General features: G+C 34.5%; 2 protein-coding genes and 2 non-coding genes across 4 annotated transcripts; 3 read left to right on the forward strand and 1 right to left on the reverse strand.

Moving 5' to 3' along the window:
- Positions 1-573: 573 nt before the first annotated feature.
- On the reverse strand, positions 574-1,914 carry LOC109174266 (crocetin glucosyltransferase, chloroplastic-like). The gene has a single exon (XM_019323510.1). It carries the CDS (start codon positions 1,199-1,201, stop codon positions 590-592), a length of 612 nt encoding a protein of 203 aa, XP_019179055.1. The 5' UTR covers positions 1,202-1,914; the 3' UTR covers positions 574-589.
- Positions 1,915-6,397: 4,483 nt separating this feature from the next.
- LOC109174288 (SPX domain-containing protein 1-like) lies at positions 6,398-8,890 on the forward strand. Its single transcript, XM_019323535.1, has 4 exons — positions 6,398-6,877; positions 7,840-7,966; positions 8,207-8,577; positions 8,611-8,890. The coding sequence occupies exons 1-4, from the start codon at positions 6,584-6,586 to the stop codon at positions 8,641-8,643; spliced, it is 825 nt and encodes a 274-aa protein (XP_019179080.1). The 5' UTR covers positions 6,398-6,583; the 3' UTR covers positions 8,644-8,890.
- Positions 8,891-10,107: 1,217 nt separating this feature from the next.
- TRNAR-CCU lies at positions 10,108-10,180 on the forward strand. Its single transcript has one exon. It is a non-coding gene; the product is annotated as a tRNA-Arg (tRNA).
- A 105-nt stretch (positions 10,181-10,285) lies between these two features.
- TRNAR-CCU lies at positions 10,286-10,358 on the forward strand. The gene has a single exon. It is a non-coding gene; the product is annotated as a tRNA-Arg (tRNA).
- The last annotated feature ends 3,582 nt before the right edge of the window (positions 10,359-13,940 follow it).

The following is a 13,940-nucleotide window of genomic DNA, read 5'->3' on the forward strand; positions in this document are numbered from 1 at the left end:
AGGCATGTCGGTCGAGGTATTCCCTACCATAGGTATTATAGTGTAATATATTATTTATTTTTAGTTGGCATTTAGAAATGGACTTTATATTGATTGAATGATGCATCATGTATAAGTTTATATTAAATATACTGGTTTTATCAAAACTAGAAATTTAGAATTTTAATTTGAAAATGTCAAAAGTTTTACTTGAACCATAAGCCCGACACTTTGAGGTTTTAGCGGTAAGACTAAGAATTTTAAACTCAACTAGAAAAAATGATAAGAATTTTAAACTCAATCAAAAAAAATGATAAGTCCTAACCAATAAGTTTGACAACTCGATAAGACTAGTCTGAAATCGGATGTGCTGATCGACTAGCATCCATATATACATGTCCAAGACTTTTTTCACGTCCTAAATAATTTCTAAATGGAGTAAAAGACATTTTTGGTCCTAGACTTATAGTGGCACGGACAATTTTAGTCCTTAATTAAAAAAATCAGACAATTTGTGGACACTCATTGTGACGAGGACAATTTTGATCCTCTGGCACTCTTTCCGTTAGATGCTCCGTTTTGAGAGGGGTATTTGCGTCTTTTCATCATATCAACTCAGTCTCAGATTCTGAGCCACCGTCACAATGCACCGCTTTATTTCATCACTCCCAACAACGCCGTCTTCGCCTTGTGTCACCCGCACGCCGGTCTTCCACGCATCTTGAATCAGCTTGGCGTTAGTCCCTTGGTCCGTCCAGTGAGGGAACGCCACCGCCGGTGTGCCGGAGTATATGCTTTCGAGAGTCCAATTCCATCCACAGTGCGTGATGAAGCAACCCAGAGAGGGGTGTTTCAGGACTTCGATTTGGGAACGCCATGGCACTATTAATCCATGTTTTTCCAATTCCTCCATGCAACTCAATTTCTCCTTTTCTTCTTCGTTATTGTCTCCTTTATCGTTTTCTGGTTTGTCTCTTATCACCCACAGGAATGGGCTTTTAATCTCCAGCAACCCTTTCGCGGTATCTTCCTTTTGGGTTTTGGAAGGGTTCAGGAGGCTTCTGAATGAAATGTAGACCACAGAAGACTCCAGCTGCGAGCTCAGCCAGTCGTTGATGTAGCCGCCGTCCTTTGATTTCTTGAAAAGATCACCGTCGAAGGCGGTGTCGTAGGGATCTTTTCCATCCAAGAAAGCGGAGGGAATTAATGGCCCAACTCCCATCAAATTGTAGCTACTTATGGATTTCAGTCCCTCTGCCTCCAAAGCGTCGAAAGTGTTAACCAGCACAGTTAGATTAGCTTAAAGGTTGGCATGGCAAAACTGTAATCTCCACCGGAGCCGGAGGGGAGTAGAGATGACGGGAGATCGCGGCTGAACAGGGGAGGAAGCCCAGGTAGTTAGACGGGGCGGTTTGGATCGCTAGCGGCATTCTTGAAGTCATCCTCATATCCATGGAAGTAGTAATAGTAAATATCCAAAACAGTCGCGGGTTGAATCCAGAGCAAGGCGGAAGGGAGGTTGACATCACGGGCCACCTCAGAAACCTAGGGGAGCATAATAGTATGAATCACGGCCACGATGGGGCGGCATTGAGCAAATTAGTATCCAATACTTCTTCTGCTTATTACAGGTTGTCATGCCAAAACTGGGCTGGAGATGGCTACTTGCGTTTTCTTCTGTACCCTCTTCATTGCTTCTTTTGTTCTACGGTTTCACCATTGAATCACTGAGATTTTTATGCGCAAAGGGGAGACGAGAAGAAGCATTACTTATCCTGGAGAAAATATCGAGAATTAATGGAACAAAACTGCCACCTGGAATGCTTGTTTCTGAAAGAGAAGTTGCGGTGGAAGGTAATGGCTCTGCATCAGACGATACACATTTGTTGTCACCAAACTTAAACTACGTCGTTTCAAAGGTCTGAGATTGAGTTAATACGATGAAAAGACGCAAATACCCCTCTCAAACGGAGCATCTAACGGAAAGAGTGACGGAGGATCAAAATTGTCCTCGTCACAATAAGAGTGTCCACAAATTGTCTGATTTTTTTATTAAGGACTAAAATTGTCCGTGCCACTATAAGTTTAGGACCAAAAATGTCTTTTACTCTTTCTAAATGTTTGGAAGTGGTTGAATATTTTGCCTCAACAAATTTTCAAAAAAAAAAAAACACAAAAACAAACAACAAAAAACTTGCGTACATTAATTTGCGAAGTATATATAATTTCTTACTACATTTTAATTGGTATCATCAACATTTATTATTTACAATTAATTATAACAGCTTTTCCATTTATACTACAACTACAATATAATTACACAATACCCATTAATAATTTTCTTTAAAAAAATAAAAAAAAAAAAAAAAAACAAACAAACAAACAAACAACAACAACAACAACAATTTACGTACTAGCTCGGCATCGTTTCTACTGTTATTCAATTCAGTCATGTCCAATCAGCACAACTATTAACTATCAGTTAACTCGATCATCTATCAACCGTTGTCGAACACCTCTTTGACCTTTATAGTATCATTCGTGACCTCCTCGGCACTTGGTCTGTTCTTCATCCTATGAGGACTCCTGTTTTAGAATCTACGAAAAAACGATTTAAATTTTTGGTACCCATAAATTTTTGGGTCCTTGAGTGTTAGCCGAATAACCTTTCTCTACCCATCTAGGTCTTTCCCAATATGGAGTATGATTACCTAATTCCACTTTTCTTTTGATTGGGCATTTATTCACCGTATGACCATGCTTCTCACAATATGTGCAACATATAGATGATGATGAATAATGAGTCATATGAGAAGATATGTTTTGCTTATTTGTATTGTGATTATTATTGTAGCCTATTCCTCTTTTATCCCAACATAAGCGTTGTGAATCAAGAATAGTATCAAGTGCGGTGCTACCTTTGGTGAACTTTTCAATTGTCAATTTTTGATACTCACAAACGGATTTCAAAGAATCAATTTCTTTTGAAAAAGTATCCACTTGCAATTCAAGCTTGGATTTTTCAACAAGAATTTTATCAAGTTGCGATTGCAGAGAATCAAGTTGTTTTTTCGAAACGCATTTTTCTTCAATCATTTTTGTCAATTTATGAAAGCATTCAATGAAAGCATTTTGTAATTCATGAAACGTATAATCATATGAGTTCTCGTTCTCGTCGTTAGCCATTATGAATTATGTATGTTTGATGTAAAAGAAAAATACCAACCTCAAAGAGTGTACGAAATATCCTATCAACCTCGAAGATGATAGAGATTAGCAATAGAAATATTACTGATTAAAAGGCTATATAAAGAGTTTGTGTATGGTTTAAGATCGTCTTATGATGAATTTGTATATATGTATTTATAGATGTCGAGGGAAATGGAAGAATATCCTTGTTGAAAGAAAGAATGATGTTTTGCTTTGTGTGTTCCATTGTACAATTATGTTTCTAAGAAATTGTGTTACCTTCCTCTTTGGTTTTCTCTTGCTACAAGTTACGTGGAGAAAGGATCTCCCTTGGGAAACTTCTTATACGTGAAACTAGCCTTCAAAGAATAATAATTTCGTTCAAATAAGTAGGGGTGTCAAAGTGGGTTGAAATCCGTTGTTAGTCCGCTCTCACCCACAATAAAATGAGTTAAGTCACAAAAAATATGAACCGCAAAAATGTGGACCTAACGAGGTTCAATCCAAAGAATCGATGTCTTCACCATTGAGGTTCGATTTTGTGACTACTTATTTAGAATAGTAATAGAGGTGTCATCACACTACAGGATAGTTGGCAAACAAAAGTTTATATATGCTAATGCAATGTAACAAATCTTTTATATTTATTAATTACCCGTAAATGCATCAATTTCATTATAAAAAAAATAGGAAAATGGAATAATTGGTCCCTGAGTTATACCTATATTGACGACTTATTCCTTCTGTTATGAGCGAAGTGGCATATCTGGTCTCTGACGTTATGTTTCTATCTCAACCTGACGGAAAATTCAAAAACCCTCTATTATTAGAGGGTTAAAATATGAAATTCACATCTTATTTTCCTTCTTATATTGAAACAACTTTCGCAACAGTATTTTCTACTTTCCAGCCTCCTATTTCAAATTTCTTCAACTCCAAAAGTATTTCAATAATCCTTGACTTGTTAGAGTATCATTATCCGAGGTTTTTTTGGGGTTCTTAGTACAGTGTATGATGAAGTGGAGAGAGAGAAAATTGAGGAGCTTCTGCACGCCATGGTTTTTAGAATAGTATTTGCGTTAAAAAATTAAAAAAAAAAAAAAAAAAAAAAAGTTACCCTGTGCGTGTTTCGCACACAGACTGTAGCGCTTCAGGCGCGCCTGACAGTACATTTAATATTTGTTTTTTTTTAAAGAAAAATCAGTTTTGCTTTTTTTTAAAAAAAAAAATCTTTTTCATCTCTCTTTCCATATTATATTTCCTAATCACACTTACAAAAATTCCTCAAAAATCACAAAATACTTCAACTATTGTGGATGCTCTTAGGAACATAATCTCGTATAAGGAACCTGAGACTTAGTACAAATAAAGGAACACTTTATCATTGTCTTTAGGCGTGTGAAACACACTGATAGTTGATAGCGTATTAACTTAACTGATAGTTGTTAGCATATTGAGTAAGCGGATTTGACTTAGTTGGTTGTAGAAAAATGTTGGATAAATTAGTTGTTCGCGGATAACTAATTAGTAATTACAAAATCACTTTTAAAAGTATGAGTGTATTATTTTATTTTAAATAATAATAATAAGTAATATTGTTATTAGAAGAAATTTCAATTTTGGTCATATGACTGTAGGGGTCTTGTTAATTTCAGTCATTGATTTTTAAAAGTGTCAATTTAGTACTTTAACTATGCAATTTTTGTCAATTTTGGTCACTCCAGCCAAATTGCCCGCCAAATTTCTTCGGAAAATTTTAATTAAAATAATAAGAGTATTTTGATCATTTCACGTCTCTTTTCTTCTTCCCACGTGAGTCCATCCCTTCCTCTCCCGTTTCCGGTGAATGCAATGAACTAAGATGATGGGGAAAGGAGGCTTGATGATATTAAAGATAGGGTTTAGAGGGAGAAAGAACGCTGGAAATGGGAGAGAAAGAGATGGACTCGCCGGAGAAGAAGAAAAGATGACCGAAACGACCAAAATACCCTCATTATTTTAACTATTAAAAATTTTCCAGCGAAATTTGGCCGGAGTGACTAAAATTAACAAAAATTGCATAGTTAAGGTACTAAATTGAGACTTTTGAAAGTCAGGAACTAAAATTAACAAGACCCCTATAATCATATGACCAAAATTGAAATTTACTCTTATTATTATTATAAAATTTATTTATATAAAAAAATAAACATATTTTCATGGACTTAGGAAGCCAGTGAACACTAATTAACAATCACATGTCTCATTTGTTAATTACCTTCAGAGTATTAGGGCATATTATGCTATGCATCCGTATGCACCATGCATGGTGCATACGGAGGCAAAAACGACGTCGTTTTGGTTAAAAAATGTGCGTCCCACTTAAAAAAGAAATCAGGTTCAATTTCCGGCAATAGCATTTTTATATATCCATAAATTCATAACTATATATCCATAAATTCATAACTATATATCCACAGTGAATGAATGCACTAAATATCCACAATGATTGAACTAAATATCCACAATGAATGAACTAAATATCCATAAATTCATAACTATATATCCATAAATTCATAACTATATATCCACAGTGAATGAATGAAGTAAATATCTACAATGAATGAATTAAATATCCACAATGATTGAACTAAATATCCACAATGATTGAACTAAATATCCACAATGAATCAATTAAATATCCATAAATTCATAACTATATATCCATAAATTCATAACTATATATCCACAATAATGTTATTGCCGAGAATCGGACCTGAGTTTTTTTTTTAAGTGAGATGCGCGTTTTTAGTCAAAACGACGTCGTTTTGCATCGTATGCACCATGCATGATGTATTTGGTTGCACAGCATAACTATTGGAGTATAAGGCAATGGGCTTATGAGCTCCATCGATAGGCTCAACTGCTCAAGCATCCCGTTGCCTAGTAGCACGAAAAGACAATAAGAATAACGAGAGTGTTAAACCCGTCTTCATAGTCTCGTTATTATTTAAATTATTGGGGGGATGTTTTGGGAAAATTAATTTATTTTGTTGGGCATGTATGTTGAAGGCCGGCGCTGCAGTATGTTTGGTTCACCAAACATATATTATTACAGTAACGTACAAATGAAATGTACAATTACTTGAGATATAATATTATTTGAAAACAGGGGGCGCAAAGTAAATTTGGAGCATTTACTAGGTAAACTTATATGACCGTACTGATCGAAACGAAGAGCATATCACACACTTGCCTGGATATTCCTCATCTTCCCACATATTCTCTCTGGATATTCCTTCCTTTCGCCTCTCGCCGAATATTCCTCTCCAAATGCTTCACGCATTTTCGCCCTTATTACACAACCCTTTTCTCTCCATTCCCATTCTCTTCCTCCCCATTCTTCATCCACACACATATTCCATAGAGAGAGAAAATGAAGTACTGGAAGAGTTTGAGTGCTATGATTGCCCACATAGCGAAGGTGCTCCCAGAATGGGAAGAGATGTTCTTGTCGTACAAGGATCTCAAGAAGCAGCTCAAATTGATCTTCCCCAAGGAGGGCGAGAGTAGCTGCCGGCCCACCAAGCGGCCCAGATTGGAGGACGGCGGCGATCAGCCGGAGGTGGCTAAGGAGGTTACGGATTTCGTGACCCTTTTGCGGAGGGAGATTCACAAGCTCAATTCCTTCTTTATGGATCAGGAAGAAGATTATGTCATCAAGTTGGAGGTATCTGTTTTGCGTTTCACTTATTCGATTGTTTATTTCGGAATTTAACTCATCTTTTTCCTTGATTTTTATGAATTTATCAAACAATATTACATTATGTGGTTAATTTTGGTCGGTTTTACCCAAATTACTTGGATAATCTGTTAGGAAATTACAGAAAACTAAGATATTGATCAGAGATGAGCACAGTTCTTACTATACAAGCAGCAGAATGGCAGCATTAAAAATGGCATCTTTATTGGGTTTCAATCATTCATTTATTTTGGGCTTAAACTGATGTTTTTTCTTGATTTCCCTTTGATTTATTGACTGCATATTGTGATGATTTAAGTAAAGAAAACTACATCATATGGTTAATCCCGGTTTTTATTATATCTGGGAACTTCTAGAATGATTTAAGCCTCTAAGCATCTTGCTTTGTGCTTGGCTGTGTTGTTGTTAGGGTTGGAAGTATAAGGGGAGAGGTAAAACTAGACCACAAGGTACAGTATATTGTGCCAAAAGGCATCGAGACTGAAATAACACTTGAAATTTGAAGGACCTCGGTTAATTCAACTGCGTTTTCAATTCAATGTTAATGGGGTGTTTGCTAAATAGCGGTTAGCTTATTGGGTTAGTGGGTTTGACTAGTTGATAGCATTAGCTGATTGTAGAAAAGTGTTTAGTAAATTAGCTGCTAGTTGATAGTTGATTACGTGCAAAATGGCTTTCTCAAAAAGCGGATTGAAAAAATTACTTTGAGCAGCTTTTTTGAATTTTTGCATTTTGGAGCAATAAGTTATTACAAAAAGCTAATTAATCAAACAGCTAATAGTGGTCAAATAAGTCGTAATTGGCTGATATGCTAACTATTTTACCAAACAGGGCCATATATATTTTATGTTTTGTCTCTTTTTTTTCACTTATTTTTTGTTTTGCTTGGTGTGAGGTAGTAGTAATGTTTTTCTTCTGGTTGAGTGCAGCTACTGAAAAAGACAGTAGAAAAGGCTAATGGTTCATATGTGAAGTTGATGAATATTGGAAGCGAGATAGTAGATCTTCATGGGCAGATGGTGCTGTTGGAAAATTACAGCGCTCTTAACTACTTAGGTACTTGCCTATCCAAATGTGCCATTTATCTTTCGTCTCTTGCTAACTCGATAAAGTTCAATATTAGTAATATGTCTATGGTTTTTCTCTGCAAAAACCCATCAAAACCCACAAATGTGGTTGCTCTAAGAAGTGTAGATTATGATATTATAGGTTGGGAATCTCAAGTTGGGCTTGTGCATAGCTTCCTTGCCTTCGTATTTCAATTGATTGTTATATGCGTCGAATTGATTTGTGCAGGAATAGTTAAGATTTTGAAAAAATACGACAAGCGTAGCGGGGATCTCCTTCGCTTGCCTTTTATCCAGACTGTGCTAGAAGAGCCATTCTTCAACACCGACGTACTGAAACAACTAGTGAAGGATTGCGAGATTTTGCTGCGCAATAACCTCAAGACCACCATGACCGAAAGTGAAGAGAGGCAGCAGCCTCTCAGAGTTCCTCAAGAACTCAGTGAAATCGATATCATGGGAAATACATACATGGCACTCGCGAATTCAGCGTTGCAAGTGCTAGAGCAGATCAGAAGCGTAAGCTCGACCAAAAGCATGTATTCTTTACCGCCTCTACAAGGGAATAATTTAGACGAGTTCTGGAAGAACCATTCAGTGGTAGAGCAAGAAGCGAAGTAGTAATCCCCGGGGACCGGGACCTGCTTAGCAAAGTTCTGGTTTTAGTTTCTTACGGTTCTTGCACACGATTAACTTGCAGATAGTATATTGCCACGGGCTGATAATACATATAGAATACTGTTATATTATATGAATAGGCAGGCTTGTTTGTTTGTGGAGATCACCCAACTGAAATGTATACCATAAAGCTTTGCCTGTTGTATTGACAAACTCCTGATACGCTAACTGTGTTGATTGTGAAACTTGTCTCCATGCTGGAGTCTTGCAGTAGAGAAATTTGGCTTTATGTGAATGTGAAAGAGTTGATTTGAGTTGTTGCCATTTGACTGCAAGGTGATGAGTAGGCATATTGGAATAGGAATGATTGAGCTAATAGGGTGGGATAGGTGTAGTCACCCTTAACCCACTCTCTATTCATTACCATCTTTAGAGAGAGTTCAAAATATTTGTCTTTATCTCGGTTCATAATAGGGATGGTAATTCAACCCAACCCTGAAAGGAAAAATCCATCTTCACCTTGATGGATCGGGGATGAGATTTTTTTTTTTCAAGGAACTGGGGTAAGGATGGGGAGAGCTTTCTCATCCCCGTGGGTGACGGGGATCTCATCCTCGCCTTGAACCCAGTTCCCGTTCGTGACTCCGGTTCCCTAATTATATATTTATTTTATATCATATAAATTAAAAAGTACATTGAATTATAAAGTAGAAAGAGAAAAATGTCAAAAGAAACCTAGAAAGGGAGTTGTTTCTTTGTCACCGTCATCGACTACCTGCAATCGGCTTGTCACTGTGTCTCAATCGCTCGCTAGCATCCGACTCCCCAACAAGCCACAATTCCTTCATTGCTAGGTGAATATCACATTAGTGTTGTCTTCTATTTTTGTTTTCCTTGGTGATATATCACTAATCCTTTGATACTTTTCAGTTGTAACACTCAACACCTACATCGAGCCCATTAAAACTAATTATCAGTTTATCACATTAAAATCTATATATTTGTTGAATTTCTTTTTTCCTTTGAGTTTCAAATTCTTGAAAACATTCAATCAGAAGAGGAGAGGAGAGACTTTGATTTAGGATACTTTCAAGATATCTGTAAATAATTTGTCAAATAGAACAATGCACCATATAATAGAAAACACTACATGTTAAAATTGATCCAGAAATATGATTGACATGAAGGAATTGTGTTATGTAAACTTTCACTCTCTTAACAATTTTGGAGGTTTCTAACAAATTGAAGACATCAAGCTAGGTTACTCTAAAAATTTACATAAAAAAATGATATTCTATGGAGCAAAAATCGTGACGGAGACTCTTTATCCCGAAAAATCTACCTAGAACGGGGAATGAAGATTGAATTCAGAGATGGGGATGGAGATCTCATTTCCCACTCCCGCCCCGTTGCCAAGCTTCATAATATTTGTTGTGTTTGGGGAATGTACTCATAAGAAATAAATAGGCTATAGACCTATAAGTAAAAACAAGTGCATACAAATAACAGGAAGCGCCTGTAGCTCAGTGGATAGAGCGTCTGTTTCCTAAGCAGAAAGTCGTAGGTTCGACCCCTACCTGGCGCGTTCTGTAATAAATCTGTAACATCTTTTTAATGTTTGACAAAAAGTTAAGAAAACAAAAGTGTTTTACAAAGGTAAGTAAACAAAAGTGCATATCAATATCAAGCAGCGCCTGTAGCTCAGTGGATAGAGCGTCTGTTTCCTAAGCAGAAAGTCGTAGGTTCGACCCCTACCTGGCGCGTTTTGTGATACCCGACCTGGAACCTCTTTTGAATGTTTGAGAAAGTTTAAAAAGAATCTAAGATAAGATTGCTTATAAAACATAGGCCCATCTTGCCGATTAAATGACTAAAACATATGATCCAAAAAAAATAATTAAAAGATAGATAGCTTTAAAAACCAAATTATGCATAAAGTATCAAACAGACCACTAAACTTATTATAAAGTCATAAAGTATCAACCTTTTCACATAAAGTCATTTCGAAGAAAAAAAACACAAAAGGAATATCTAATTAAATTTATTATAGTCATATCTCATATTGTCTATGTATAATATAAAAGATCACTGCATTTTTTCCCACGACTTTTTCAAGCAAAATATGTTGTACTTTGTGCATTCATAGGTGTTCCTTGCAAAATTAATGGGCTATTTTGCCTTTGCCGATGTTGTCGTTCAAATTCTGACTATTTAGAGGACAAAACTGGGACTATTTAGGGGTCGTTTATCAACTTGAAAAAATGGAGGATTTTTCAAAAAATGAAGAAATTGAGAAGTAGAAAATAAAAAAAGGGAGAAGTTGTTTACTAAATTTCTTCTTCCAAATGCCTTTTTCATCTCCATTCTACAATCTTGTTAAGCTTTTGGAGAATAAAAAAATCAACATCTCCAAATGGAGGAATGGAAATAGACAGATGAATAGGCTAGGTTAGCCTTAGGTCTAAGTATTAAATCTTGTTGGTGACTATTTTCTTTTTTACTTCAGATTTAACAATAATTATTGTTATTAAATTCTAATTATTATTATTATTATTGTTATTGATATTATTATTGTTATTATTATTATTATTATTATTATTATTACTAGTATTTAATATGTTATAAAAATATACCCTATATGAGGTTTATTCATATATAAAATTTTTGTTATTTAATAATTATTATGTGTGAATTTCTATGATAAAATTATGAACATAAATATATTTATAATTAAAATAATATTTAAGGTGGGTGATTACTACAAATCTTAAACTATATTAAAAATTTAGTACATAGTATTTAATATTACAAATTTTTAAGAACTTAGTAAACTACAATAGTAATTGAATTACAATTTTAGAGTCACCACGGATCAAAATTTTTAGACCTTTGAGATTTCTAATTCTAGATGTAGCAACATACAATTGACCTTTAAAGACCCAAATCACAATCTTAGTTCGAACATTGATTTTTTTCTTCCAAATACTATCGAATTAAGTGTGTAATCAATAAAAGATGAGAACTAATAATTCGAGAATATAATCTTAATGTTACTAAGCCACTTTACGTCAATTAAGTTGGAGAGTGTTGTTGGATAGTATCCGATGAATCCACGAATAACGCATCTTTGCCTCCGTAGTTCTCAATATGCACATCAACAATTTTAAATATTAGGCCGCCTAGCTATGCCATATATTAATTTCAAATTATGAACTTTGGGGTTGCATGCAATAAAAAGTATATTTTAAATATACTAAGGGTACATTATATATGTATGTAAGGTACTTTCAATATAAAAATAATGTATTTTTAATATATTAAAAATGTATTTAATATTCATGATCCATACAATTATGTGGACCATCGTTCCTCACAATAATTTGCCAGTAGAAATTGAAATATAAATAAATATAATAAATAAATAAATAAATAAGTAAATATATATATATATATATATATATATATATATATATATATATATATATATGTATATATATTATATTTATTAGAAACTGTCCGTGGAAATTATTATCATTATTATCAGGCACAAGTGTCAAATAGGCCCATCTACTATTGCCAAGTGCTCAATTCTCACCACGAACTAAGTTAAGTGCCAAATAGTTCCATTTACCAGCTAAATTTGTTCGATTGACTTTTTTTGCAGGTTGCTAACAGGTTGCCTTTCTCCAGCCAATCTGTTCAGCTTGCGTAGTTGTATTCCGATGTCATCTTTAGCTTTGAGTGCAAATTTTCTAATTGCAGCACTACTATTAGATTTCCTCTGCAATACGGCTTGCAGAGAACAAAGCTTTCTGAATAAAGATTTCATTTCTTCTTCGCCTGCTTCATCATTAAAAGGTGGGATGGGGCTCAAAAGGTATTCTTCATAAAAATAAAGGTATTCAAAGAAAGGCATAATAGCTTCATCATCAAGAAACACAATTGGGATGGGTTTCAAAAAGAAATACTCAAGCTTTGTTATGATGAGAATGCTTAAAGCAGCACTAGCCATCCCCCTTTCACTTAAACAGGACTCTTTTTGTCTAGTTAGAATCTTCAACAGCTGTGTTGCATTCTTTGCTATTTCTTGTAAAGTTTGTCGGAGTTCAACTGAAGCAAATATTTGTATTTGGATGTCATCTTCAGCTTTGAGTGCAAAAGTTTCTGATTTGAATTTCCAAATCTTTGAGTAAACCACCATCACCACTGGATTCGTTCTGGAGAAAGACTTGCAGAAAACAAAGGTTTCTAAGCAAAGATTTGAAAGGCAATTTACAAAATGGTTGGAGAAAGGCAACATGTTAGCAACCTGCAAAAAAAGTCTATTAAACAAATTTAGTTAATAGATGGGCCTATTTGGCACTTAATTTAGTTCGTGGTGGGAATTGAGCACTTCGCAGTAGTAGATGAGCCTATTTGACACTTGTGCCTTATTATTATTATTATTATTATTATTATTATTATTATTATTATTATTATTATTATTGTTATTATAATTAACAATATTATTATGGTTTTGTGAAAATTAAATGTTGATTATCAACATTTAATTTTCACAATAACAATATTATTATGGTCTTGTGAAAATTAAATGTTGATTATCACCATTTAATTTTCACAAGACCATATGGCTTTATTATATATAGGATTATTGTTATTGATATTATTATTTTTTTTAAATTATTATTATTATTATTATTATTATTATTATTATTATTATTTCTACTATTATTGTTGTTGTTGTTATTAATATTATTATTATTGTTGTTGTTATCATTATGATTATGATTATGATTATGATTATTATCTTTGTTGTATAAATATACAAATGGTATATAAGATGATTGTATTTAATAAAATCACAAAATTAGAAAAATGAAAAATTGAGGAAATGAAGAAATGGAAAACTAGAGAAATGGAAAAGAAAATCTGAAAAATTGAAAATGGAAAAATAGAGAAATGAAGCATCCACACTTGTGCATATTATGGGGAGATTTCAGTTTGCATTCTTCCAACAAGAAATAATAGCTAATGTAGAGGGGAGATAATTGAAAAAGATTTGTCCTGCAAATGTTGGTATATTGTCAGAAAAAGAAGAAGAAAGAAAAAAAGAAACATTAGGCTGCTGTGCGCGTTTCGCGCACAGCAGCCCGCTCACACGGGCGCGTCAGGCGCGTCGAACGACGCGCCTGACAGCTCTTTTTTCTTTTTTCTTTTTTTTCGTTTGTTTTTTAATTTTGGTTTTTTTATTTTTTTTTTCCTCCCTTCCCCACATTCTCTCTCCTAATCACCCTTACATTATCCCCATATCCACATTTGTTGGGGAGAATAGGGGGATAATGTAA

Source organism: Ipomoea nil, unplaced genomic scaffold, assembly GCF_001879475.1.
Source record: "Ipomoea nil cultivar Tokyo-kokei standard unplaced genomic scaffold, Asagao_1.1 scaffold0579, whole genome shotgun sequence".
Classification (NCBI taxonomy): Eukaryota; Viridiplantae; Streptophyta; class Magnoliopsida; order Solanales; family Convolvulaceae; genus Ipomoea; species Ipomoea nil.